Source organism: Neopelma chrysocephalum, unplaced genomic scaffold, assembly GCF_003984885.1.
Source record: "Neopelma chrysocephalum unplaced genomic scaffold, ASM398488v2 Primary Assembly neopelma1_75, whole genome shotgun sequence".
In the NCBI taxonomy this organism is placed as follows: Eukaryota; Metazoa; Chordata; class Aves; order Passeriformes; family Pipridae; genus Neopelma; species Neopelma chrysocephalum.
Genome location: NW_020897736.1, coordinates 354870 through 382254, shown reverse-complemented (window position 1 = coordinate 382254; position 27385 = coordinate 354870). Strand labels below are relative to the sequence as shown.

Sequence of the window (27385 nt, the reverse complement as noted above, 5' to 3'; positions counted from 1 at the left end):
TGCCCTTGGGATCATTATGTTTTTGTTTGCTTTGCCTGTTCAACAGATCAAGAATAAATATGGAAAATAAAATTACTCCTTTTATGGCTGTACAGATATACATCCTTTAATTCTGATGCCCCTAAGTTTTAGGCAGCACAAGCTGATGAGAAGCCTTACCCTGTCACTCCAGTCTGTGAGGAACCAGCTCTTGGCACAGGGGCCCATGTCACAGTTCTCGATGTCGTTTGGCCGCAGCTTCATGTTACACTCCTCGTCATCAACAACGTCCCCAAGGTTGCTGACACACTTCACATCCCGAGTCCTCTGCCCCACTCCACAAGGCACTGAACACTGTAACAAAAGGGAGGTGCTCAGGACTCTGAGCAGTGGCTTATCAGAGAGCTGGGAACATCCAGCTCGTTCATTCCTGCTAAGGCAGGAGATACAGAACTATTCTGGATTGCCCGGAGTAGGGAATAAAAGCACATCAGTCAGATTAAATCATATGCTCAGTCTGTGGTATTCTACAGTGTATCATGCTGATACATTCAGAAAACATAAAATGAAACCCCATCTTCATCAGGTCATACTGCACTTATCAAAATGAACTGCTGATATTTAAGTAGCAGGCTGACATACTCTGCATCATTTTGATCTTGACCTATAAGCAGATACGAAGCAAAAGAAATGCAAAGAAACACAACTCCTGAATCCCACTTCCAAGCAGAGCCCTTCTCTTCCTGCTTTCTTTTCTCCAGCCTCAGAGAACATTGACAGCTCTGGGTATCTCTGCCTGATACCTGATATCTCTGGGTATCTGATGCCTGATGCACAGGCTGGGGGAAGTAGGAAGCACTTCAGGAGAGAGAAAAAAGTAGGATTAGTCTGAGGGTTTAAGCTAGAATTTTTCATAGTCTATCTACCTAGGTAATTCAGCAACTCTGAAAGTTTTTTGCTTTGTTTCATGGAATACTGAGAGATTTGTGTATCACTTCACTTAATACAGCAGGATATTTTCTCTTTCACACCATGGCCATAAAAGTAATTGGGATGGTTGTCAGGTTGACCAAACCTGTTGTAAGCAACACCGAAAAGTTAAATCTCAAAACTCTATCATCCACGTTTATCTGAAAGTCCTGGCATGGCTTCAAACCAACTACAGTAACACCAACTACTGCCTTTATCCTAAATACATATGTGATGTTAAATAACTCCTGGAGCTGAGCTCTACATGCTGTGAGAAAGAGCACCAGGTTTGCCACCTCATGCAAACCTCTCAGGACTCTCCTACTCACACAGCTTGTAAAAAAAACATTGCTCAGACAGCTTGTGTACATCTGTACAGACACATCTGCACGGTTTGTGTTTTTCATCTTCTTTCTGGTTAGGAAACTTTAATGGTCATAGTGAAGTAGGGGTTTATTGAACTAAGATTTACTTATTTCCAAGGCCTTCAACATTCCACTTCCCCGTTTTAAACAAGACCAAAATTCATGTTTGATTGGTGATACCTGGAAGAAAACTCTTATTCTTTTCTGAGGTTTTACGCCCTGAATGAGTCAATGACACTTACTGAGGTCCACTCTGTCCTGATCTGCCATTCACTGCAGATCTTGAGCTGGCAGGTGCTGGTGGTCTCAGGTTTCTCCAGGTGGTGGCAGCGGTACTGCTGCACCGTCAGGGTGCGGTTGGCGTAGATCTGCCGGCACAGGATCTGGCGGTGCTGCATCCCCAGGCCACAGGTTTTGCTGCACTCAGACCACTCCCCTATGTCCCAGCTGAAGTCAAAAATAAAAAAGGGGACATTTCAGCAAAGAATTCTCTAATACTGAATCTTAACAGAACTTGAATTACATGATTCTGATGCTGGTACAGAATCCTATAAAATAGCACTTAAACCACTGCAAAACAACCTCTTATGAGACAACATTATATTGTATACACAATCCACCTGCAGTGGTTGGTAATAATAGCCATGGATACACACGGCCCAATTTATGGTCTCAAGACATATTACAAACATTACTTAAGCCTCTAATAGCTGTTTGGTTTTTTAAAGATTCTACCTACAACATATATTACTGCTCGAATGACACTTCCCAAAAGTTTAAGATGTACTGCATAAGGTTTTCTGCAGCATAGACTCTAAAAAATGGCAGTAACACAAAAATCACATAATGCATCCAGGCATTCATTCATCAGTAAAACTGAAATAGCAAATGATAAGCAATGAATAAATATAATTCATTTTAGAGATGAAAAAAATCCCTGGATATATTCTTCTCATTCTAAGATTTCATTGTATTTATTTTGTCACCTTTGTACAAACATGTCATTTTCCCCTTTCGGTTTTCATTTCAAGCATGAAGACAGACACAAATAAAGGAAGTATCTGAACTGTTCACGTATTTTATTTCAGAACTCTTGTGGAGAACAAGCAAAATATTTGTATTTAAATATTTAAATTTCTTTGTTTATATTCTTGATATTATCCTGAATGAATGAGTTGTTAGAAGGAAAAAGGCGAGGAAAATGCTTTTGGTAGGAGAAGACATCTCCATGTAAATGGCTTCAGAAACTCCTGAGTATCTAATACACACCAGGAAACTGCTTTCAGACATCTCTGACACTGTAACAGCACTTACACCATTGGAAATCTCTGTGGGATAAGGAGATTCTGCTGCTCAGAAGAGAACTGAGGAGTGTAACCACCAGAGAGATGGAAAATTGACCCAAAACAACGTTGCTATAATGGCAAATGGGTTTAACCCTTTTCTTGGTGTGCTCCCTGAATGAATTGTCCTTTTGGGTGGGGGGTTATATGTTCATTTTTCATTTTTGAGTCTTTCAAACCTGTTGCTTAGGTAATTGCAATGCACAGTGTCATTTCAGAAGGAAATCACAGCTGACCTGGATTAGTGTGCTGGAAACAAGGGCCACCACTTCAGAATCCAGTCTTGGAGCTGAAGAACTACCCAATTCAAAGAGAGGGGTATTTACCAGGGAGCTGCTGTGAGCACTATCTCATCTTTAAATCTGCCACCATGGAATGAAAAGGTGGCCACTGCAGCACCTGGATCTAATGTGGAGTGATAGAACCCACAGAGCCTCTTCTTTAGACAGGTATGTGCAGAAACCTCTCACTTGAAAAAAGATGTACCCACAGAGACCATGTAGCCTGTGTCTGCCTGAACAATCACACACATTCTGAGGAACTGCTACACTTGATTTTGCCAACTTCCCTCCTGTCTACTCCGAACACTATTCTCCCTGTGAAGGGGAAGAAGGCTCCCTGTGAAGGGGGAGAAGGCCAATAACAACTAAGGAAAAAAATCCACTACACTTTATGACACAAGTGCACAGTACTTAGAAGATCAAACTAGTTTCCTGCTCAGAACAGCCTCTTTCACAGGCAAAACCTCAATGGCATTGCCTTATTACTTGACATCAATTGTAATATCTTACAAAGCTGGACATGGGAAGAGGTTGCAGGCCTCCTCTTCTGGGATGGGCTTGGTACTGCTGTCACAGTAACCCTCGGGAACCTCCTCGTGAGTGATTCTGTTGACACAGTGGAAAATTGGGTACTGTGATCCTGAAATGGAGAAGGAAATCAGGTGAAGGATTGCAAAAGACTCCACAGTTCTAACAGTAGCATCCAACACTGATGTAGAAAGGAAAAGCATAACTTGACAACAGGAAACACAGACTTTGTCCCAAATTTCCAAATGTAAGAGCTGAATGCTGTACTGTTTACACTGTAATACCATGGGAAGTATTCAGTATACAGAAAGTACAGCATGGCACTGTAGGAAAGGCTGAGAAAACATGTTCCTGGGTCTGCAGGAGATCTTTAAAGTGCAGAGAGTACAAACATTAAGTATTTAGGCAATTCAAAAAACATGCAGCCAAGTGGCCACAATAAAGGCTTGGCAGGAGGAAAAAATTAGCAGTTATTCTGTCGTGCTTCTGGAAAGAGACTGAGCCTCCTGACTTCAGTTACGTGGAGAGTAAATACAGGAGAACATCATCCACTTCACCTGGATTTTGCAAAGATCCATCAGGCAAAGCTTACAGGTTAAACATCACCAAAAATGACTATTCTTCATATTTAATGCTCAGTCTTCAAGTAACTTTCATGCCAGAGCAGAAAGACAGAACTCTACTATTACTACAAAGAGCCAACATGTGAGCTTGTATTGGGTAAACAAAAAGTTAAAGTACATTAACTCAGCCAAGGAGAAGTGGTCAAGGTACAACCAACAACTGCCAGTTCAACCACTTGAAGCCAGACCCACTGGGTGATTTTAGTTGTTTTGGGCTATTCTACAGCAAATAACTCTGAATGACTAATTATTTATTGGTATTGGAGCCTGATTAGTGCAGAAACTCAGGATTAGGCTGAGAAAGAAACCACAAACAGGAAAATTAACTTTGAACTGAAAATGAAAGATTTTGCTTAGGTTAGACCTAACTTTCCTGCACAGACTGAAATAAACACAAGTGGAATGCTATTCAACCAGACAAGCAGATACACAGCCTACACTTCTTCCCATAAACTTCCTGGAATGCTTTCCTCCCTTTCCCGGAATGCTTTCCTTTGCAGATTTCATATTTATCATTTTGCCTTTGAAATGCTGGAACCCTCCCACGAGCCATCTCTTTTCTGTGCAGGGTGTCCAAAGCACTCACCTTTCCCACAGGTAGTAGTGCACTCAGTTTTTCCAACCTGTTTCCAGTTGTGTTCTCGGTTTTGCCTTGGCTGTTGCATAGCAGGCACCTGGTTTTCTGGCTGATGAGAAGGAAATCTTCCTGGCTGAATAACTGGAAAAGTTCCAGCTGACTGTCCAGTGAGAATGTCTGTCTCTCTGTGCAAATCCTCATCCTCATGGCTTGTACCTTCTGGCATTCCCAACTGACCATTCAACGGCTCCCCTGATGATGGACACACAACAGAAAAGTAAAATAATGAGAATGAGCCTCACATGCAAACATCAGTCTATGCTTTGATCCACTAATAATCAGAACTGGAGTTTCATTACATTTGGAAGCAGCTTTAATCTGCTATGTAGAGAATTCCTAATAGTGACCTGCAAAGACTGTGTTGTTTTAAACTGAGATAATCAAGTCTCAGCCAGCAGCAAACACATTAAGACTCTCCAAACACACTGTAGAGTGTGACCCAGTGTGTCAAAATCTTCCAAAGCTTTTCTGTTTTGTACCATGCTCTGCATCCTGTGGCTCCCCATGGCCCAGCACAGCTGCTCCTCATTACAAACATGCTGCAAACAGAAATTTGTCAAGGCAAGTCACGACCATTAAAATGAGGACCAAATTCACTTGCAAATGTTCTACTGTCCTTCAGGACTTCCTAGAGTACACACAGCACACATCCACAGCTCAGTCAGGAGCACAGGCTGCCCAGAGTCTGCCTTGGGATGGAAACACTGCTCTGTTTGATCCTCTCCAGTTGGGAGAGGAAAAAGAAACTGTGAAGGGTTGTTTCAAATTATCTCAAACTCTGAAAAGAAAAATCATGTTTTATTTCATTTCTGAGAGAAGGTTACAACACTCCAGCTCATGCAAACCCATGGTTAACATTTTAATAACAGAACTGTTACTGAAAGGGACCCCTGGTGGCCTAGTGGTTAGCATGCAGGACTCTCACTGCTGCGACCACGGGTTCGAATCCCAAGTCCCCCGGGCAGATGGTAGCTCGTTAGCCCTGTGAGGCCATCCATCTATGAGAAGGTCACTCTAAACAAACCTACGTCCTGAGGACCTCACTGCCATTGTCCAAGCTTGCTTGGCCCCGGCAGTTGAACCTTAGGATTAAAGGGTGGGCTCAGTTCAGCGCAGGCTGTGTCTCACCTAAAAAATCCATTGCGCAGGCTGGAAAGGTAAAAGACCTTTCCCCAAAATCTTCGTTCGCGAAGACTGGCCATTATTATTATGTTACTGAAAGCAGGAATCTGTGAGCAGATTCCCTGCTAAAGTATAAATAATGCTTGCCTGTATTAATTCACTGAAGTTACTAAATCTATGCTGACATCTCATTCAACATGTAGGGTGACATTCTGGGCCCCTCCCACATCAATGGCAGCATTTACACTGAATTTAATGGTATGAATTTCTCCATTAGTTTATTTGGTAACAAAATGTGTTAAATAATAGGAAATAGTGGCATTTTACCTGGCCTCCTGTGAGCAAGCAGCTGAGGACTAATGACATTGTCTCCTGGAATGATATACTCGTAATGGATACCTGGGTTAGGCTGCTGATGTATCATCTAAAAAGAAAAACAGCCATATATTGAGTCCTTCCATTTGTTACTACTACTTAAATATCAACTTGAACTGCTCAGCTACATAACACCCTTTTTCATTGGTCATGATAGAAGCAATGGCTAATGACTGTCTCCAAAAAATACAAAAAGAAGGAAACACAAGTCACTGCGTTTGTAAAGAAGAAAATACATGCTACTACTCGCAAGGAAGAAAATACAAGTTACTGTGTTTGCAAACTGAGCCAGCTTACGATGGCACAGAAACTATTTGTCTAAATCTTCTTTGTAAAATGCCATGCTTGGGGCCAAGGTGGGCTGTGGCTGCACCAGCCATGGCTGTGCCTCAGCAGTGTGAGCAGCAGAGGCTCATACCAGGCCTCAGCAGCAGAAGAGATGGTCCTGAGGTCAACAAAACATTCTCAGAGAGCAAGAGCTTGACAGATGCCTGAGGAAACGGAAGCATGGAAGGAACAAAGCAGAGAAAAACAAATACCACAACCCCCAATGGACGCATTTAGCCTTCCACCTTTTAAAGGTTCACCTGTGGAACTTGAACAGAGCACATGTACACAGCACACCCGTGTGATTCTGTGTGTGCATCTCCCAAATCCAAGAGTTCCTTCCCACGCTGTGCAGATACTCGGCACCACTCCCTGGAGCCTCAGCAACCACCCAGCTAAAACTGCTGAGGTTGTGCTGCCCTGGCCATGAGCCCTGCTCCTCAAAGGTGGAGGGAACACATTCCAAAGGCCACGTTCCTGTTACAGCAGCTGAAGAGTGCCTGTGCAACCCTCCTGCATCCTTCCATGCTCGTTTGCAGCTGAACGAAGGTGTAATCTAAGTGCAGCCAGACTCCCACTGCTTTACAGCAAGCCACAACTCTATCAAAGTGCTCATTATGAAACACAGGCAGGAACTATCGGGTAAATGTGAAAGTGAAGCTGAGTGTGTTCAGAGCACTGACACACAGGCCCACGTGAGCTGACACCAGGCAGGCTCTGACAGTCGCTGTTACTTTGGGATGCCTGTTTAAACAGAGAGGCAGAATGGGACCTGAGCAAGCTTTGACTTTAACAAAGTTTTAAAAAGCTGTTAGCAGCATACTCCATACCCAACTGGCTTCTATCATGTTGTTGCTGTGAGCCTGAGCATTCTCACAATAGGAATGCAGGGGTATCATAAACTGCTAATTTTACTGGTTTTGCTTTGATTACTTCAGTACTGCTTCTAATGACACTTATGCTTTAGTCCTGAACTCTCAGTGGGGATTAGTCTGGTAGAAGCCTCAGATTACACTCCAAGTACCTTTTTTAAAAAACAAACAAACAAACAAATCCCAAAAACTCCAAGCAAACAGCAGAGCTTGCACTAGCTCCTTGGTTCTGATAATCCATGGACCTAAAAAAGTCATGCTATGCTAATGGCCTAATGACCCAGCAGAGCACAATCAATGCTTCAAGGCTTCACTAAGTTCGTCACATCAATTAATACCAACCAGGGATTCAGACCTTTGTTTTTCCTTGTGTCAGAATCACTTTTTCCTTGCCAAGTATAATAGCTGTTCCTCTAAAACCTGTCCCTCAGAGATCATTCACTTTTCTGAACCATCTAATAATGTACTGCCTGTAGTATTTTTTTGTAAGGGTTGGTCCTTCCAATGTCACTTTGTTATCCAAAAAATACACCCTCTTTGTGTTTGGTCCTGAGAGAACCAAGAACTGTGAGCTGACTTCAGCAGAAGAGTACGTTGCCCCTTCCAGAACCAGGACCCTGCTCTTTAGATGGTTCCAGGAGCAACTTTCCAGTTGTTCATACGGTTTTACCACCACATTTCTCAAAACAACTGACAGACATGTTATAAAGAGTTTAACTGCTGAAGTCCCTAATTAGTATATTGTCCCAGCTTTCCTGCAGTGATAGAATAGTTTGCTCTGAGTTAGTGGACCTAAGTCTTTGTAGCAATGTTTACTTCACACCTGGACAGAACTTGCATCTCTTTATCTTGCCATTATAACCTCGTGTAAATCAGAAAGCTTTTTCCTCTCCATTTTCAGAGTGCAACACAGACAGCATGATCTCAGGCAAACAGAACAGAAAGCCATTTGGGGTTCCCATCTGCAAATCTCTTCATTCTGCTACACAGAGCATAAAGATCATGAGTATGGATGAAAAGAGAATTGCATGATTCAGGCAAGACAAAGTCTGAAGAAAGACATCTGTATCTGCATGGCTACACATTTCAAACCCATAAGAGAGGCTGTGTCACGCTGATGATTGATTTTCTTTCATCTACCACTATCCAGCTTTATCTTCCCACACTACATTAAAAAAGACAGTGAACTATCATCTTATAATGAATTGTAGTATTCCTCATATGAACAAGAAACATCCCAGATAAGAGTCCAGCCAAATTAGATGTGGCAATCCATAGCAACAGAGCAAACTGATAAAGCTGTGCCCATCATGTCAGCTTCTAAGAGTCACTGCAAAAGCAAAAAAACAAACAAAAAGACAGAGACTAACCCTAAACTAAAACATTACAATCATAAATTTAAACTTCAGGCTTTTTTATGGTATTACTGTGGAAATATCTGTTTAATCCATTTCCTGCCCCTTTTCTCTCTGGGTCATTACATATTAGGCATCAATCAGCTGACAATAAAAACTTACAGCCAAGCCTCAGCTCACAAACCCTGTAACTGCACAATGACACATGGATTTTAAAAACATAGAGTCTGCATTCCAGAACTAGCCCAATCACTTATTTTTCCAGGCTTTTGCCAGTTGTATGTTGCCACCAATGGGAAAAGAAGTTTGGATCAGTTGGACTAGATGATCTTAGAGGTCTTTTCCAACCTTAATGATTCTAACTTTAGCATAATTATGACACCACTTTATTAAGGCACCATATAGCAGATGAGGAATAACTTTGCCAACATTTAACTTTTCCCAGCTTAGTACTCAGGGCAGTTACTATTAATTCTTTTATGAAATGACCCAGCACACTCAATTTTCCACCCATATTGCACTCAAGGACAAAAAAGCCATAGCTGGATGAAACAATCATATAATCAGTTGAACTAGTTTTTTTCAATAAATTGATTTACTATGTGGGAGCGTATGATCTAAGAACACACCATTTATCTTTGAATAAGTTGTAATCAATTCCAGTTATATTTTTTACTTCAGTATGATGAACTAAAAACCTGTCCCATCAGAAGCACAAAGCTTTTTCAATATGATTTCTCCCTCTTGGACACAATTTGTCTTTTCTCTTCCTTTCTCAAATAGCTATTATCTATAGTCTCCTAGCAGAGCTTCATATTAAATCTGCCCTGCTTCAAATTCTACATTCTATAGGTTTTCTGCATTGTTTCTTTTAAAGGAAACTGAGAGGTTACCCCTCTGTGAGAGGCCTTGTCTGGCTTAGGTATTTGCTTGTTCACCATAAAATTAAACTATTTGCTCCAATTAAACAATTTTGCTTCAACAGAAAAGTATCCAGAGAAAATCCAGTTCACAAAAAAAAAAAAAAAAAAAAAAGCCCCAGACATTTGTATGTTTTATCTGTTTTACTGAACAAGTAAAATTGGGTTTCCTGGATCAGTAAACTCTGAGGGAAAAAGGCTTGATTTAGATTTCCTATGACCTGGAGCAAAATGGAAACAACGGCAAACAAGTCTAAAATAACAAAAGTAATGTTTCAAACTTAAAGTAACAAAGTATTGGTACTGAATGTAATTTTAGTGTTGCATGTTAACAATGAACCGAACATTTTGTTTTCCCATCAGGAAGATTAATCTAAACACTAACTCACATAGACATCAAGGACTTCATTTGTTGGGCCATCTGCTAGAAAGGACTCCCCTGCAGTGCTGGAGATCTCGTTTGGGCGCCTGTAGGTGAACATTGTCCCACCACCTTCGTATCTGCCGGGCCGATCGATCGCCCAGTTCCCATTGATGATGGACCGTCCCGAGCGGCTCCGCAGGGCTGCAGGGATGGACACAAACACAAGGACTGGGGTCAGAGGACATCACCTTCACAGGCTGGGGCCCAACCAAATCCCCAGAGGAGCAGAGGGCACTGACAGGGATTCTCCAAGGCCAAGGGACGAAGCTGTTGGAAAGAACAACTGGATTAGTAGTTGTGGGAAAAGAAACCCCCAAACACAAACCAATCTTAGAAAGCTTTGTCTGAACACTTTGTATATTTATGCTGCAGGAAAAGAAAGAAGAATCAAAGTTTGGAAAACTTTTCCAACAGTTTCTCTGGTCACAGGTGGTCATGTGACTCAGTGAGGCAGCGGCACACGCTGAACTCACATGGATGCCAAGGAAGTGGTTCTCCTCCACTTTCTTCCCATTGAATCGATTATTTTGTGATTTAGGCAGAACAAAACACTGAGTCAGATACAGGAAATCAGTACATTACACAGTGTAGAAGCACCAAACAATTTAGGGACACAGGAGTATCCTGAGTTGCTAAAATATTCCAGTTATTCTTCATGGAGGTGTTTGGCCAGTGCCTCCATTTCCCTTTCAGAACAGGATTTTTTTGCCAGAACATCTGCAGGGCCCTGATCTGCAGCACAGTTTGGAATGATGAGCTCTCTTGCATAAGAAAAAGTGACTTGCAAATCAGATACTTATCAGAGAAGGATAAAATATGGATCCAATATCCAGCTGGGCACTGCATTCCCTTCGTTATCATGGGCAAGTCACTGCTTTAGTGACTCAGGTCCCTCTGTTCCTTCTGGTTCCTACTTCCTTTGTCTGTTTATGTGACTAAGTCCTTAAGGTCAGAAACTCCTGCACATATATGTGCATAATTGTATGCAATACTGGTTATATATTATTTAAAAATATAGTAATAGCTTGAGGCTGAAACCACATCAGACATTGTTTAAGCACACTGGAAGGACACAACCCTTTCTCTAAACTCATGGATCTTCCATTTTATTATGAAAGAGTTTGCTTTTAAATACAGACTTTAAAACAGACAACAAAATCTACTAATACCCTTGGTTGTATATTGCTTGGTAATTTACTTTTTAAAATGTAAATTCAAGGTACAAGCTTTGAACCTACAAAAATTCAGGGTCAAGGACCCAGTTATTCCAGAGACAGTTTCTTCTGTGCCATGTCCCAGCAACTGTGATATTCAGTTAAAATGCTCTCAAAACTACACACAACTATTTATGTTACTGGGAAAAACTTAAGAAGTCTACATGCATGGCCTAAATGATGGGAAATTAAATTTATGCCATTAATTCCAAAGTAATGCACATTAGAGAAGAAAGTTAAATTGTTTGTACATATTCCAGACATCTGAATTAACTTAATTAATCAATAGAAGCAGTCTTTGTGCTTTTGCTGCAGGCCTCTCAGTGAACACCAGCGTGACTGTGTGGAGAAAAACATCACAGAATGTCAGTGTAAAGGGACATCATGTTAGGATAGAAAAAGACAGCAAGAGAACCACCCTGCAAGGATCACTGTTCTTGTCTATAAATAAGTGATTCAAAGTGCAACACTATTGTCACATTTCAGAAACCACCTCAACCACTTCACTACTCCTCTTTGACCACCTCCTTGTTGAAAGAAAACCTGTATTGTGAAAATTCCATAGTTACAGACAAAGATGCAGGCAAATATAGACATGTGGATTAAATGGCCACTAGGAAATCCAGGGAATTGGACAGACCAATATCTTCATGCACACAGAAAGTTCTACCTTGGACCCTACTGAAGACTGAGCTGCTCTCCAGGCTCGAAGCCAATCCAGCAGAGAAGGACTCAGGACAGAACATCCTGTGTGAAGGGACAGTGCCACTGCCAGTGTCCTTGTCTACAGTTTAAAATTCAAAGTCTTTTTTCCCCCATAGGAGGGGTTGCTGGTGACTACCCAACTATATAATTTGCTTAATATTGCTGAAATCTTTCATAGCAGATGACTTCATTGGGGTTTTTGATAAATTCTGTAAACAGTGCTTGGATACCATCACACTTGGGTCTCTTCTATGTCCTTACCATTGTTATTCATGAATGGAAGAGCAATGGTTCATTAACAAAGTGTGGCTTTATCAGTCACACCAACTCCAGTTTTCAGGTTTGTCTGTGATTTCAAGTCAGCTTGCACTGGCTCGCCTTATGCAGAAACAGAGGTATGCAACACTAATGTATTATCTAATAACTAACAAACATCTGAATTGCAGTCACATGGGATTTATGAATTATTCCTGCCCCAAACCAGTCACACCTCTTACAGAGGCAAAGGACTCAGCAACCTACTTTTTCAAAGTAACTTTTTCATAACAAGGGATATGAAAACACATGTGCAATCTGTAAATTTAAAATTTAAATTAGTTTAGTCTTTATTACTAGTATCCCAATTTCTGCAAGAAAAAATTTAAATAGTATTGAATCTGCTTTTAAAGGAAAACAAGGTAGAAACTGAATAGAATGGGTATAAAAGTAAACAATTTTATTTACAAGAGTTCATATTATTGCATTTCCTTCTTCCTACACTGTAAGAATTTTTTTTTATGGTTCTGGACAAAATGTAAGATGTAGAAAGGTGAAGGATCAAAGCAGCTGCTACCACCAGCTCTGAACCCATGAGAAAGAAGCCCATATTGCTGATTTCAAGGAAATACATAAGACTGGCCCTGGACCACTTGTCCCTGTAAAGACCCTTGATGGGTGAAGTTTAAGACTTGTAATTCTCCCTGTCCAAAATACTCTGTGGATTTGAGTGGACAGGCAGAGCTGCTCCCACACAAACCTGGAGGGACTGAGTCACAGGGGAGAACTTCCCACCTTTTCAGGCTTTACTGACACACTCATAAAACAGTCTCTGCACCATAAATATTAGCAGAAAAATATTTTATACATCAGCCAGGAAAACGGCCTCATCATTACTCATACAGGGCTGTGAGGAAAAATTCTGGCTCACACAGTATTGCACACAGGTTAAATATGAAACCCAGTCACATTGTTTCCTTGCTATTTATACGCTATTTACACTTGTTACTTTTTAATTCAAGCAACCCTGGATTAAACACTTCTGCAAAATTTACTGGAAACTGGTTTTACGTTGGGTTATTAACGTGGAACACTTCCTCAACTTTATGATCTGGGTATTTTTTCTTAGATTGATGCTAAACAACTAAGATAAATGAATTATCAAGAGCTCAGAAAAAAGCAAGAGCTGGCTAAGATTAAATTGTTATTAATAATGAAGCTGTAGAAAGATGGCTGTCTGAGAAACTGTGAGCACATTAAACTTTCATTTCAAATCCATCTTATGACAGATTTGAAAGAGGCCTCTCCATAAAAAGGGAAAATGTTCCTCTTTTATGTTTTGATCACTCTGCAGCTACCACCTCAACTCTGCCCCCTGAAGAATTTTTATGGTGCTAATATTTTTTGCCAAAGCATGAAAGATTATGAAAAGCTCTACCATTAATTCCTCATGAGGAATTTCTCATACAGGCTGTAGCTCATTTAATCTATCTTTCATCTTCGAAACAGCTTTTTAACTAAAACAGTGTTGTTTACAGTGGCCTTCAATAATGTTTTGCACAAGCTGTACAGAGTATTGCAGGATACAAAATCTGATTAGCATTTCCATATAAGCAGTTTGATATATTTTGTAAATGTCTTGCTGAATGACTCCCATTTTTGTAACCATATCTGAAGAGAAATATCTTATGTGTGGGCCTGGTACCTCACCATTAGCAGTACACTTTCACCCAAAATAGGCACATTACCAATAATAAAATGAAACCTCTCAAATCTGGCAACAGCACTAATATCCAGAGTAATACAGGACATTTTTCTGTCCTAAGGCCGTTCTGTCTGGGAGAAGTGTCCTAAGTCCTACTTAATTCCTTTACAAACCATAATAAGACTTCAGACAGACAGAATCCAAGTTATTTCCCATATACAAAAATTCTGAAGGGTCTCTCATTTGGTCCTGACCCAAAGAGAGCGAGGCAGAGAACAGCTCCTCTCTGCTGGGAAGAGGATGCACGTCTGCAGCTGTGGCCAGTGGGAATGGAAGGGAAGGCTCGTGCTGCTGAAGTCAATTGTGAGTGCCTTGCTGGTGATTTAGTCCAGGGAACCTGGACAAGCTGCAGATGCACTCAAGGTGCAAGTCAAAGATTGGTAAGACACAGTAAAAAGTTCTTTGATGAACGTCCTCAAAAGAGGCACCAAGAACAGGCAATTGGGAGAGGTGGGTGGGGCTCTCAAGCTGCAGTTTGTTTTGCAGCTGCCAATTCAACCAAAGCATCTGACAGGCAACTATCTTATTTTTACGCCATCAGCGCAACTTTTACTTGACACATCACATTTGGAGAATATTTTTAATATTTTATTTTAATAAGCCTTTTCTTTTTGAGTTCTGTTGCTGTTTCAGTTGAATTAAAATGCAAGAATATCTTGGCCATACTAGCTTTCTATAGAAACAACTCCACCTTCCCAGCATGTTTAAAGAAAATGCCCAGATACAGCTGCAGTCAGTAATACGACTAGTTCTGAATAAGCACTACGACCAAATACATGAAAGAAATGCCCAATTTCTACTGTTTATGTTTCCTGCACAAAAATAAATTATATGGGGCTTTCAGAGCTAAATCTAAAATACTCACACACTGGATTATAAAAATCAGTGCAGGATGGTGCATCTTGTGCTACTAAACCACACAGATCCCCCTGTGCAATCCCCTGGGAGAATTCAGTTGGTTTCATGGTACAAACCATGAGGAACTTCACAGATAGAGAAACTTGGAAGTGAGGGGTTTGTTGGAAGAGTCCCATGAAATATGCACTAGTTCAAATGGATTCTCTGAAATAACTCCTTTCCAAAAGGATAGATATTTGCTGATTATTAGAACACACCTTAGTTACAGAGCATTAAGAATAAATTTGGCATGAACTGAATTATCTATTATTTGCCTCTGAGTTTTTGAATTCAAACTCCTACTGAGGTCATGGCAAAGCTCCCACAGAACTCTCAGCTTAATTCAAGAAATATGAGTAGGGCTAAGATCTCATGATCAGCAAGAATCAAATGATTTTAACAATCTGATCCTACAAAACCCTTATTCCAGAGCCAACAGAGGATATTAGAAAATGGTCAGCAGTTCACTGACTGGGCTCTAAATTAGTATCAGATTGTACAAACCAAATCTGAATGCAGTGTCTCTGCAGGCTGAGCACCTTTACCTCTTGCACTGGATTTAGTTTCTTCACTGGCAATTCATACAGGGTATGGGTACAGATCTCCTGTGACAAAAATGGGGCACCTTCTAACTATGCACAGCTGAGGCAAAGGGTTGCTGAACTTCCAGCTATTTTGGAAGTTCAAAGCCATTACTGGTCACTTGAACTGTGCCCAGAAGGACACAGACTATAGAGTGGGACTCTCCACTGAGAAGTGCTATATGACCTTATGTAATCCTCATGCAAAAGAACACTTTCCAATACAAATTTTAGGACAAAAAACCCCTGTGTGTGCCTCCACTATTACTCAATCCAGGGAGGACCAGAAGCAAACATAATACAAAAGTATAACAAGACTTGTCACGTGGTTTTAAGATCCAGACTGAAACCAGGAGTAAATCAGGTGTAGTGGCATTTTCAGTCCATTTTCAAAGCCTGGGAATCAGAACCTTCTGCACACGTTTCCAAATTTCAGAGACTTACTCATGTACAGGTCTGAGAAGCATCTGAAATTTTGAGTACGTCTTACAGCTACCCTGTAATACAGACCCATATCCTAACAAACCTTACTCATTTTTTCACCTACTAGGAACTTAAAAATCTACTTCTTAGAAACACAAAAGCACCTTTGCTTACAGCTTTGAATAGCTTGGGCATATGCTTATTTTGCAAAGGTACTGTTGCATGTTATCCAGGAACTGAGTAGCAGTCATAACATTGCAAATTAAACATGACACATGCTGTTTATTGCTAACATTAGCATTCAAGCAATTGCTTAAATATTGTTACAGCACACACTAGATAAAAGCACCAGATTGTCAACACTATTACAAGGAAACAATAATTCAAGTATACTCTTCTTTCCAAGGAAAGCCTTATGAAGTTTTCTTTCTTATCTAAAATATTAATTGTAGACTTCAGATCAACAGCCTAATCCTGCTCAAGGAGTTGTTTTGATATTCTCCTTAGGGACCTATCGTATTAAAGAAATTCTGCTCCATAGGGGAACAAATTTGAAACAGTAATTGCATTAAACCAGTTCTGCCAAGTTTGTCCTGAGGTCCTACTTTGGCAGGTTTTATCCTTCCACCATGATGGTGTCAAAAAAAGCAAGTACAAAATATACAGGTTCTGCTGTCTTAAGTTTAATTTAAAGTTGTTCCATTTTTGAGGAAGCAGTCATCTTCTGGATGCATTTCCTAATGATTTTGAGAGCAGCAAATTCCACTATAGCTTTGAAAAGATTTGTGATTTTTTTTCCACTTGCAAAAAACCCACAACTATTTACTTTCTTAGAGGTTTACAGTTAATCATTGCAAACAGAAATGCTCATTTTCTGCACTGCAGCAAACAGTCGTTTTCCTTTTGGAGTCTTGATTAAACTGTTGCCCTCTAATTTCCCCCTGCTGCTGCAGCTTCCTCTTCACTCAGTTATGCCTGTTCCTTTTCATGCTTCCGACTCCAAAAGCCACGTTGATGCATCAGCTCAAGGAAAATGCTGGGGCAACAAAGCAGAACAGACAAATAACTTCTGCTGCAATAAACAACATGGGCTTTGAGAAAAAAACATCCCGATTTGTCATATAGCTGTGCAACCTATTCAGGGCCAGACAGGTCCAAATCTCAACACCTTCAATAAAATCTCCAAACGAATTGCAGATTCAGTGTGCATGTCACCAAAGACAAGTATCCTGAGCTTCTACCAGGGCAGGATGCAGGATTTCCCCGTGTTTTTTAACAGTCTTCCCTGCTAGGTATTAGTTACAGTCAACTGACACAAACCCACGTTAGCTGTTCTACACTTCCTCTTCTGTTATGCCTTTTTGATGAGAAACAAAAGGCAAGAAACCCCCTCTCTGAGCACAGTATTCTCACTCCGACTTCCGAGCCCCTGGCACACACAAGGTCCTACAGAATAATCACACAGACATATGACATTTGTAAAATGTGATAATAGGGCATTTATTATTCTTCAGTGTCACTACTGCTCTCCCACACATCACACTCCATCCCAGTGGGAAGCAGTTTGCAACACTGAGAATATAATGACACACCTTTGGAAAACCCATATAAATCGTAGTGTTACTCAGCAAATGCTTTGCATCCTATTACCCAGCTGCCAGACTAATACTGTAAACCTCTGTCTGTGCACAGCCTGGAGCTGCTGAAATAGGGAGTTCATGGAGTAGATTTGATGATGCAAATAAAAAGGTTAATTAAAGCAGAATTTCAGCATTTTGGTAATTCCTGCACTGCAAGGCATAAGTACTCCTTATGAATTGCATCTTAGCTTACATTTTCAGTTTTCTTCCCATTACTGTTTCCCTTCTTTAAAATTGTTCTAGTAAAAAGCCTTCTCTCATTTTTCAAGCAGATGTTTTTGAGTGACTGAAGACTTCTAATATTATTATTCATAAGTACAAAATTAATAACACTTACATGATTCCCAAGCTTTCCATGGGGAGTAAGTTACTCAAAGGCAATAATCCCAAATGTTGAGATATTACTCTAAACAGCAGAGAATTACAGAATACTCTAAAGAGTATTCTTACCCAGAGCACACAATTAGTTAGTAAAAGCATTTATTGCAGGACATATTAACATTTACTGGGAAAGTAAATGAAAGAACAAGAGGAAACAAGAGATGAAGTTGATCTTTATGCCAGTGTTATGTTTATGAGGTCTCTAACACAAAAACCTGCTTAGTCCTCCTTAGCATGACAGGCTTCAATAAAGTCAGGAAGGTGTGGAGGCATTAATGCTACATGCTGTTAACTACATGTGCAAGTGTTGCACTGCATCAGGATCTCAATAACCACAATTAAAGATGCAAAAACCTAGTTCTTCACTATGGGTGTTTCAATTTCCAATTTGTATCAAAGTATATGGACTGCAATGAGTAAAAAAAGTCCTGTGAGAAATGACATCATTCCCAAACACATTTATTGCATTTTATGAGTAGTCTATCACAGCCCCTACACTGGAGTTCGTGAGAGACAAACTGTCAGAAGGCAGCCCAACACTTGGGGAAGGTAAGAATCATTGCAACAAAAACTGGAAATGAGCAGGTTCTATTATTCTGATGAGCAGAACTACAGGGACTTACACAATTAATCTACATAATGACACTACATGATAAGAAAGATGAACTTTTCATTTGTTTTTACCTAGACATTCTCTATAACTACATACCTCAAATACATTTTACTAAGTACTATTAAAGATCTAAAAAAACCCTCCTGCTCTTTTAACTTGCACAGAAATTTCCTTTGACTTGAAGGGGTAGCAGTGAATGACTAAATTTCCAACCTCACTGAAGTCAGTGTAAATATTCTGCTGTTGTCAATTGTATGTAATTGTACCATTGGTCAGGTCTGTCTGAAAATACTGAAGGTGAAGGACAGAAGGATTGGCTCAACAGTAGACTAAGAGAAATGAAATGTGAAGATGAAGGACAGCACTAAAACACACTAAAACTGGAGTAAAAATCCGTGTAGCTGTACATGAACTATGTTAAATGTATATGCAGTTGCACATTTACTATTCTGTTTTTAGGAAATGCAGCACCTCAAATGGAGCTCCTGTGGTTCAGAAGAACAAAGGAATTCATCAGCAGGATCTAACTCAGAATTTTGGGCTTTTTTTCTATACAAAGTCCTTTTCCATTCTTACTTACACATCCTTAATTTCTTTCTTTAAAGAAGGCAGGGCATAACTAAGGTTACAGTTCTAAGTGGCAGTCTCAGGACTTCAGCTCTTATTGGGAACAACCAGAATTTCAGTCTAAGCCCAGTGAAAAAGCTTGGCTTGAATTCTTAGTAACATATTTCCTATCCTGCCTCAGTAACATCGGGAAATACTCTCCACTGGCAATAACTGTAAACCAATTATTTAGAAATATTTAGAATTATTTAGAAATATATAACAAACAACATTCAGGACTTGGTAGTCTCCAGGAGGGATACATTTCCAATATAGCAAGTGATATTTTAGCCATGCAGCTCCCACTGAATCTGCAGATTACAGTATTTGGCTTAGTTACATAATTTCAGTTGGAATCTGGTTCTTATATTTCAGAAGTTGATCGGAGTGGCTGTTAATGGCTCTGAACATGATAGCTGAGCCTTCTGGCACAGCTCAGCTGCACATTAGTTACCCCAGCACAGAAACTCAGCTCACATTTGGCAAAAATCCTATGGGTAGATAAATGCAATTGAATTATCTTCTAATCTAGACATTAGTTCAGTCAGAAGGGTTAGATTAGTGAAATGCACATGTGTAAATACCCCACTCTTTTCTCCAGCTGGCATAACAAAAAATGTTTTGTACCTCTTTGCACTCCTGACAACTGCCAAGAACTGGAATAGCTGGATGACAGCTAAGCTAAAAAAGCAGATTGTGACATCTCTGCAGAAAAGAGCACTGTATCTCATGAGAATCAAAAGCTAAAGTAGAAAGAATCATAACAGCTTCTTTTGTTTGCTAAATAGCTTTTAGTCCTTGCAATGAAAAACTGGAGTTAATGAATACTCCTAAACTGTTTCGAATTTCAAGTGGAATTTCTCAAGAATTTTGGATGCTGTGTGGTAAAGCTGAACACTGTAACTCAAAACACACAGATCTGAGAGCTGCGAAGCACTCTTGGGTCCCCTAAGCTTAGCCATGAATTCCTCTGGCTCAATGTCTGTCATTCCCACTCTCTGGAGGCTTTCAGACCCATTGTCTGATTGCAGGCCAGGCTGACAGAGACACTGAAGTCTCAAATACAGTAACATTTGGACAAGAGCCAACAACAGGACAGAGGAGAGAGCTGAAATAGTTTTCTCCTACTGAACAGCAGATTGGAGTGTGAGCCCTCAGCTCTCTGTGAGCTGGCCCAGCAGGGCAGGGAAAACTCAGAGTCAGGCCCAGCACACAAGTTAGATCAGGGCACTGCACAGAGACTGGAGCCAAACTCAGACCAGAGCTTCCTATGAGGGGGGGAAAGATTGGCTTTGATTAATTTGGTGGCCACTATGGTAAGGATACAGGTGCTTTGACATTAATTTATAACAGATCCTCCTGAGTATTTAGCTCCCAGCAAAGAAAAATACTATAAATACCAGTTACAGACTGTCTCCATTCACCTGAGCACGCTCTGCCAGAACAGGAACTCCTGGCACAACAGGCTGAGTGGTCAGAGCAAAGCTGGATGTACAGCAAGTCAAGTCAGCATTGGGGTGCACTTTCTCAGGCATTATTTTCTGGCTATAAAGGCTTGGCCCAGTATCACACGTTATTATGTCAGTCCACACACTTAAACATAAAAAAGATGTTCTGGGATGGAACTGAGTTGATATTTATTTGACAAAGCTATCAAACCATGTGAAACACACGACTGATACCTGGAGGTAAGCCCAGAAATCCATAGGCAGGACAAACCCAGAAATCATCACATTTTATTGATGACTTCTATAGCTCCAAGAACAACAAAGAATATGACTGTAATATTTCACAAAAAGCAGCACACAGGATTATTCCAAACACAAATCATTTCAGAGTATCACTTCTCATTCTATCGCTGTTCTTTTTTCCCAAGCTACCTATTAAGCTAACAAAGAAAAACTAAAAAATTCCCTGATCAAACTTTTTCATGGAAACACAGGAAAAAACATGGATTTGCAAGTAGTGAGTCTATGCCCAGATCACTAAATAAGTCTGGCTAATTAATGGCAGCATTTTGTCTGCAGCACAGATAAAACAGTGGAGTTTAGATTCCAAACACACAATAGAAAAAAATGAGTTAAGTACAACCAGGACAAGCTATATAATTATTTTGCCATCAGGAACTACATTTAAGTCTTTCCAAGCATATGTGGAAAGAATATATTAATAACAAGAAAGCTGCTTTTTTCCTTCTTTTAGCAAGAAGTTACTTATTTTCTACCCCCTACACTGTGCAAGCAGATAACTTGCAAACTGCTCTGCAGTTTGTTGCTAGTATTTCTAAAGTTTGATCTTCTGGACCTTCTGCACCAGTTCCAGAGGTCTCCTGATCAATACACTGAACAGAAATTGTTATATACAGGCTCTCAAACCATGACATATTACTGAAATTAATTTAACATACTGCACATTAAATATCCAACATTTCAGCTGCAAATTTCTCATTTCTCCTTTAAAATTCCACCTTGGAAAAGAAAAATCCTTCTCTTTATGTCTCTGATTAATTCTTATTAAAGTTTGATAAGCTCTATCTTCTCCCTTTAATGGAGTTTCTCCAGTATCACTTTTTCAGAACTATAAAAAGTGATTAGCTACAGCCTTAATTTTTGTTTAAACCAAAATTAATATAACCCACAGTCTATTTTTTTTCTGCATTTCAGACAGCATTTCTCACACTGTTTACATTAACAGTGAATTTAATTTTTTGTACAAGTACATCCAGCACACCTCGTTCATACCGAGCTGGGAACATTTTTTTTCCACGTTTGAGATAAATAAGCAAGTCTTTTTATGAATGCTGTCTACCAGTAAAGAGCCTGTTAAATACCTACCCTCCCAGAAGTCATTTAAACTGGTTTCCAGTTATAAACACAAACTAAACAATTACTGCAATGTAACAGGTTACACATGTCTAGGAAATACTCCATGCTACTGAATGATAGCACAGATTCCTCCCAAAGTCTTCAACTTTACATGACCTATTTCAATACAATTCAAGGTAAAACCAGGAGTTTTATCAGGGAGAGGGTAGACATAGAGAAATCAATCCTCTTAATCCAGATTTTTGTGGACTAGACCATAGTGATTGGCCCAATTTGAAGTGGTTACACTCACAGGCCACTGCCAAGCCATAAATCCCAGCATATTGCAGTTGTGTTCCAGGGAGCAGGACCTTGGACAAACCCTCCCACACCCTGATCCATGAGCAGAGCAAGCTGCCACTGCTCTGGGGGATAAGCTGTTTATCTGCATGGACTGTGGTCCTGTGGGAAAGGCCATGGCTTGGGAGGAACTGCTGCCCAGCCCTGGAATATCTGCTGAACACCTTTGGGCGGCCTTTGTTGAATTACAACTGCTAAAATAATTACAAGGACATGTTGCATCTTCAATTTACCTCTAATGGAACACTGAAGTGCTCTAACTACTGACCAAAGAGCCAAGAACAGTTTTTTGGAGAGAAGAAAGCCAATTTAGGAGAGGCTTTGGGATCCTTTAGAGGTTGGGCCTGTGGTACGAGCACAGCAGGCCTGGAGGTAACTGCCAAGGTTTGCAGCCCTTGTGCAGTCATTATGTTATATAAAACAATTGAATTTGAGATACAGTCATTCAATAAAGCTCTTGAGTCACCTACATTTACAAAAATGCACCAGATAAGTTTGAACAAATTAACTGAACCAAAAAAGCCTTTATCAGAGATGATTATTAGCAGACCAAGTAAACAGCAGCCCCCAGATACTTCCTTGATGACTTTTGACAGATATACAAATTCAGGTTAAAATATTTACTAGTGTTTTAAAGAACGTATTGGTAGATTGTTTTGTTTGAATGGGTTTTGGTATTTCCCTTTATGCTGCCTTTCAATTAGCATCTTCTTCACTTTACTTTTTCCATCCCTTTTATTTCTTTTCTATTTACCTTCTCTATTTGTTTCTATACTAGCTGCCTAAAAAAATCTAATCTAAACCACAAACCCTGCCCACCTTATCCAAAGAAACCATAACCAGTTGATCAAACAACATCTCTTGCACTCAAGCCAATAAAATCACTGCAGACATCTGCACTGACAGTCCCTTCTGCTCAAAAAACCCCACCAAAACACAACCCCAAACCAACCCACAAGCAAAATCAACTGAAAAAACCAAAAAGGTTAAAGGAGCTGTTCAACACTTTTCTCAAACACGTGATGTAAACACACTGTTTCTTCTCACTTGTAAATGCACCGTGAAGAGAAAGGCTGTGGGGCTTCCCAAGAGCTTTCCTCAGTTATTCCATTCCAGAAGAGAGGGATGGTGGGTGCCTCAGCAAAACAGAGTTCCATATTAACCACTCTGGGACACAGCTCAAGATCTTCAGTGCACTGATCAACAATCAATAATGGTTTCCAATGCTTACTCAGGCAGGATAGGAATAATAATGCAGCAGAAAAAGGGTAGCACATAATTGAATTAAATTTCTAGAGGATAAAAATCTTCTGTACCTATTGCCCAAAAGCTGCAGCCTCTCACTGGGTGTTTGTGCACACACATAGGCCCAGGAGCCACCCACAGATCCCTGTCAAAGCCTGGGCAAAACCAAGAAATATTCCTGCACTCTGAAGTGTCTATAAAAATCTCCACTGTCACCCTGGTTGCCAATGACCAAAAAAGACAGTGTGTTACTGGAACCTTGCCTTGAGGTAACGTACAAAACAGATCAATCATTTATTCAAGAGCTCTTCTCCCATTCCTGAGCTCATTTCTGCCTGCACTAAATAGAAAGACACCACAGGACTGATACAGGGAAAGTTACACTTCTTGTTTAAACTGCAGACTGAAATACTACTCATAGTCTTCAATATGATATTTATCTGTCTTCTCTTAATAAATCACTGTTTCAATGTTTCCAAGTTCACAACCCACTCAATTAACAATTACTTTACTTCCAAATCAAAGATCATTCTTCCATTGTTTAAGGACCATAAATCCCAGGGAAAATATCTGACCATGAACTGGCAATGTGAACTCGATATTAAAGATCTTGCTGGACAATACCGATATGCATAAATTCCAAGTTCAGTGGGTTTCAACACTGTGTATTTTCTCTTTTATAATCCTATCACAAATCCACACAGCGACTTCAGTGGTTAACAGCATTTTTCCTGATTAACTTCAGTGAAGACAGAAACAAACCCCACCCTAAATACCAAAACACAAAGACTTACTGTCAGATACAGTTTAGGATAATGGTCACTTGAGAGAGAAAGGAACTTTTAGTAATCCCGTGGAGAGATAAAATATTTTCCATTTTCATATTCGGTTATATCCACAAATACCAACGACTTTATTTTGTTTTGCCTTTCTTTCCCATTCATTTAGTGTGTTTTTCTCTTGAGTCTGTCTCACACAAAATCTTTTCCATCTGTTTCCAAGTGTATCTTCATGATAGGTATTACTTTTATGATTATTAGGTTTTAAAGCTCTTTATTCAAATCAGGGGTTACTCCACATTGCTTTCCTTCCCAAGCAAGGAGCCAGGCCTTCCAGTTGCTCTGCAGAGCCCAGGCCCAAGGAAATCAATGGCACCATTGTAATTTCCAAGCCGCAGAGGATCTGCCCCTGCTTGTTTGAACAGCAGCTTTTCTACGTCCACAAGCACGTAGGCATAAAAGTCTGCTCAAAGTTCAAAAGCAGTGCTAAATTTTGTGCCCTTCTTTGCAAGCACTTCTGAAGTTATTTAGGCAGCAGAAAAAAACATTTATCCAGCTAGGCTCCAGAAGTGGTTAATACAGTTCATTGCAGTAGGTGCTTAACAGGCATTTTCAGGCTGCTCCTTATCCTGCTCACAGGATCGTGAGGATCCAATTAATTAATGTCAGAAAAACACTTTGAAGACAAGACGCACGTTCTGTGATGATTTTCTCAAAGAACCAAGGAGCTTTTGTTTCAACAGCCAAATTCTGGATGGAGGCACGAAATCCAAACCCATGCAGTGGTGGGTTTCAGCAGAAATGGAGAGAAGGTGAAGGAGGGCAGCTTTGCACAGCAAGAACTTTTAGTCATTTCCCACTTTCTCTCTGGAAACACTTACCATGTTGAATGGATTTGAAGCCCTAAAAAGCCACATTGCTATTTATGATTAACTTTAGGAGGCAGTGTCTTGAAATACTCCTGGAACATCTTAGTGGTCTGCTGAAGTCTGGGAGCCTTTCAAAGACTGAGAAACCTGGGCAGCTCTGCTGATGCTCCCAGGCATCAAACCCTGCAGGACAGGAAAGGTCTGGCCCGTCATTGCATTCCCTCAGAAGATCAGTTACAGGATCTTTCCCACATGGATTTGGACTCTGAGAAAGCTGGATCATCATGACAGACATGAGGATCTAAATAAACATTAAACTCCATTCCACCATCATTTCTGCTGGGGATGCAAACACGCAGCACCTTTGGTACCCCCTCACTTGTGACACCCAACACTTCACACAAGATTAGTGTAATTTATCTGATACACAACATGCCAAGACAGAATCTGGACTTCAGACTTCAGTACCTCAGACCAGTTAAACACATTACTATTAACATTGAACATCTGCTTGAAAATCTCCCCTACAGAGTGTGTTTTTAAGGTTTGAAGTTGCCAGAGTCAGCATTTATGAAGACCTGGAGAATTGCACTAGTCCATTATTCTGCACAATTAGTGAGAGCAGAAGTTTCACCCTTGCAAGTGATGGTACTGAACTGCCTTAGAAGGAGAGAAGAACAAGAGATAAAAACTACAAGTTAGACATTAAAAGCTATTTTCCAGTTTTCAAGGGAAGAAAGACATAGGATGGTTGCTTTATACTGGAGGAGGGAAGAAAAAGCACAAGTAGGTGGTGATGCATAACAGACACCAGTTCTTGTTAAAACTGAAATCCAACAGGAATTTGACTCTAAATATGCAATATTATACCAAATTTTAGACCTAAGTATGCCAGAATGACAGAGCAACAGATGACTCACATACGAGCAGATGCCACAGCCAGCACTTACAGTTCAGTGTTAACTCATTCTACCTCTAAGACAGGATGAAAATTCAAACATAGTAAATTAAAATGGCACAATTCAACCAAGTGAAAAGAAAACAGCACTAGTCCATTACTAATGACACCAAATTTGCCAGGAAAATCTTCATTCTCAGATGCAGACACAAAATGCACTACAGAAATACTACAGAAAATTTTATACCATCACTGTGTGATGAAGTTTATCTGCTCTGTCACAGTATTCCTTTGTTCTAACAAGCAGCACTCTCAGGTTTAGATTTTTACACCTTACAATCTGACAGGTAACTTATTAATGCTTTAATACTAAGCAGAGTTGAGGGTCTCTAAGCTTAAAACAAATGATGAAGCTAAAAAACTGAAAAAAGCCTTCATCAATTCACCTCCAGAAAAGTATCAAATTTCTATTGCTTCACTGGCATTAGGGTTGATATTGAAATAAAACACAAATGTTTACATCCCATTCCACATTCCCTGTCTCTGTCTCCTCAATCTTTTGAGAAATTCCAAGGTAGGAAAAAAATTATTCCATTTGATTTCACCTTTCCTTAAAAAATGTGTGCAGTGGGGATGTTAAAGACATGGCACACACTCTAAACCAAAACCAACAGTGAACAGGGAACTTTAAGACCCCTTTTTTAGTCTGTTCCTCAGTTTAATGTTCAGCTTTAGCAAACAAAATCCAAGTCAGTATCAAACTCTTCTACTTCTCAATAAATACAAAATATTGTTCATCTGTCAAGGTGCACACAGAGAGTCACTGCTGGTTTCTGAAGTGTTCAGTCTGTTCAGTAACAGACAGGTTTTACCTTTACAATAACATTGTGTTTTACTTGCTGGTGTGCTCATTGCACAGTCTGTTAACTGAAGACAAACAAAGGAAAGAACAAAGATGCAAACTGCACCCTCCCCAAGTGCCTGTCAAAACACTCCTGGCTGTGTGTGATCCCGGGACACACCTTTCCCTGGATTCTGGGGACACACCTTTCCCTGGATTCTGGGGACACCACAGGCAGTTTGCTGTAAAGCACCAGTCCAAAGGGCCACTGTCAGGACAAGCTAATTCGAGGTTAACCCAAACACATTAAGACAATTTCTCATGTTAATCTCTAAATTAAACTGTCTGTAAGGTTTGTGGCAACGTAATAAATTACAAACACGCGACAC

General features: G+C 40.1%; 1 protein-coding gene across 4 annotated transcripts in view; it reads right to left on the bottom strand.

Moving 5' to 3' along the window:
• The window catches only part of THSD4 (thrombospondin type 1 domain containing 4), a 260249-nt gene that overhangs the window by 15503 nt on the left and 217361 nt on the right, over positions 1-27385 (bottom strand). For all 4 annotated transcript variants that reach the window (XR_003534995.1, XM_027688407.1, XM_027688408.1 and 1 more), the window contains 6 exons: positions 10086-10261; positions 6175-6271; positions 4675-4917; positions 3448-3577; positions 1556-1760; positions 160-333 (listed from right to left, as the gene is read on the bottom strand). Coding sequence is in view for 3 of the 4 variants with exons in the window: in XM_027688407.1 (XP_027544208.1) it covers positions 160-333; positions 1556-1760; positions 3448-3577; positions 4675-4917; positions 6175-6271; positions 10086-10261 (1025 nt within the window). In the remaining variant the exon portion in view is untranslated. The remainder of the gene's footprint in view (positions 1-159; positions 334-1555; positions 1761-3447; positions 3578-4674; positions 4918-6174; positions 6272-10085; positions 10262-27385) is intronic.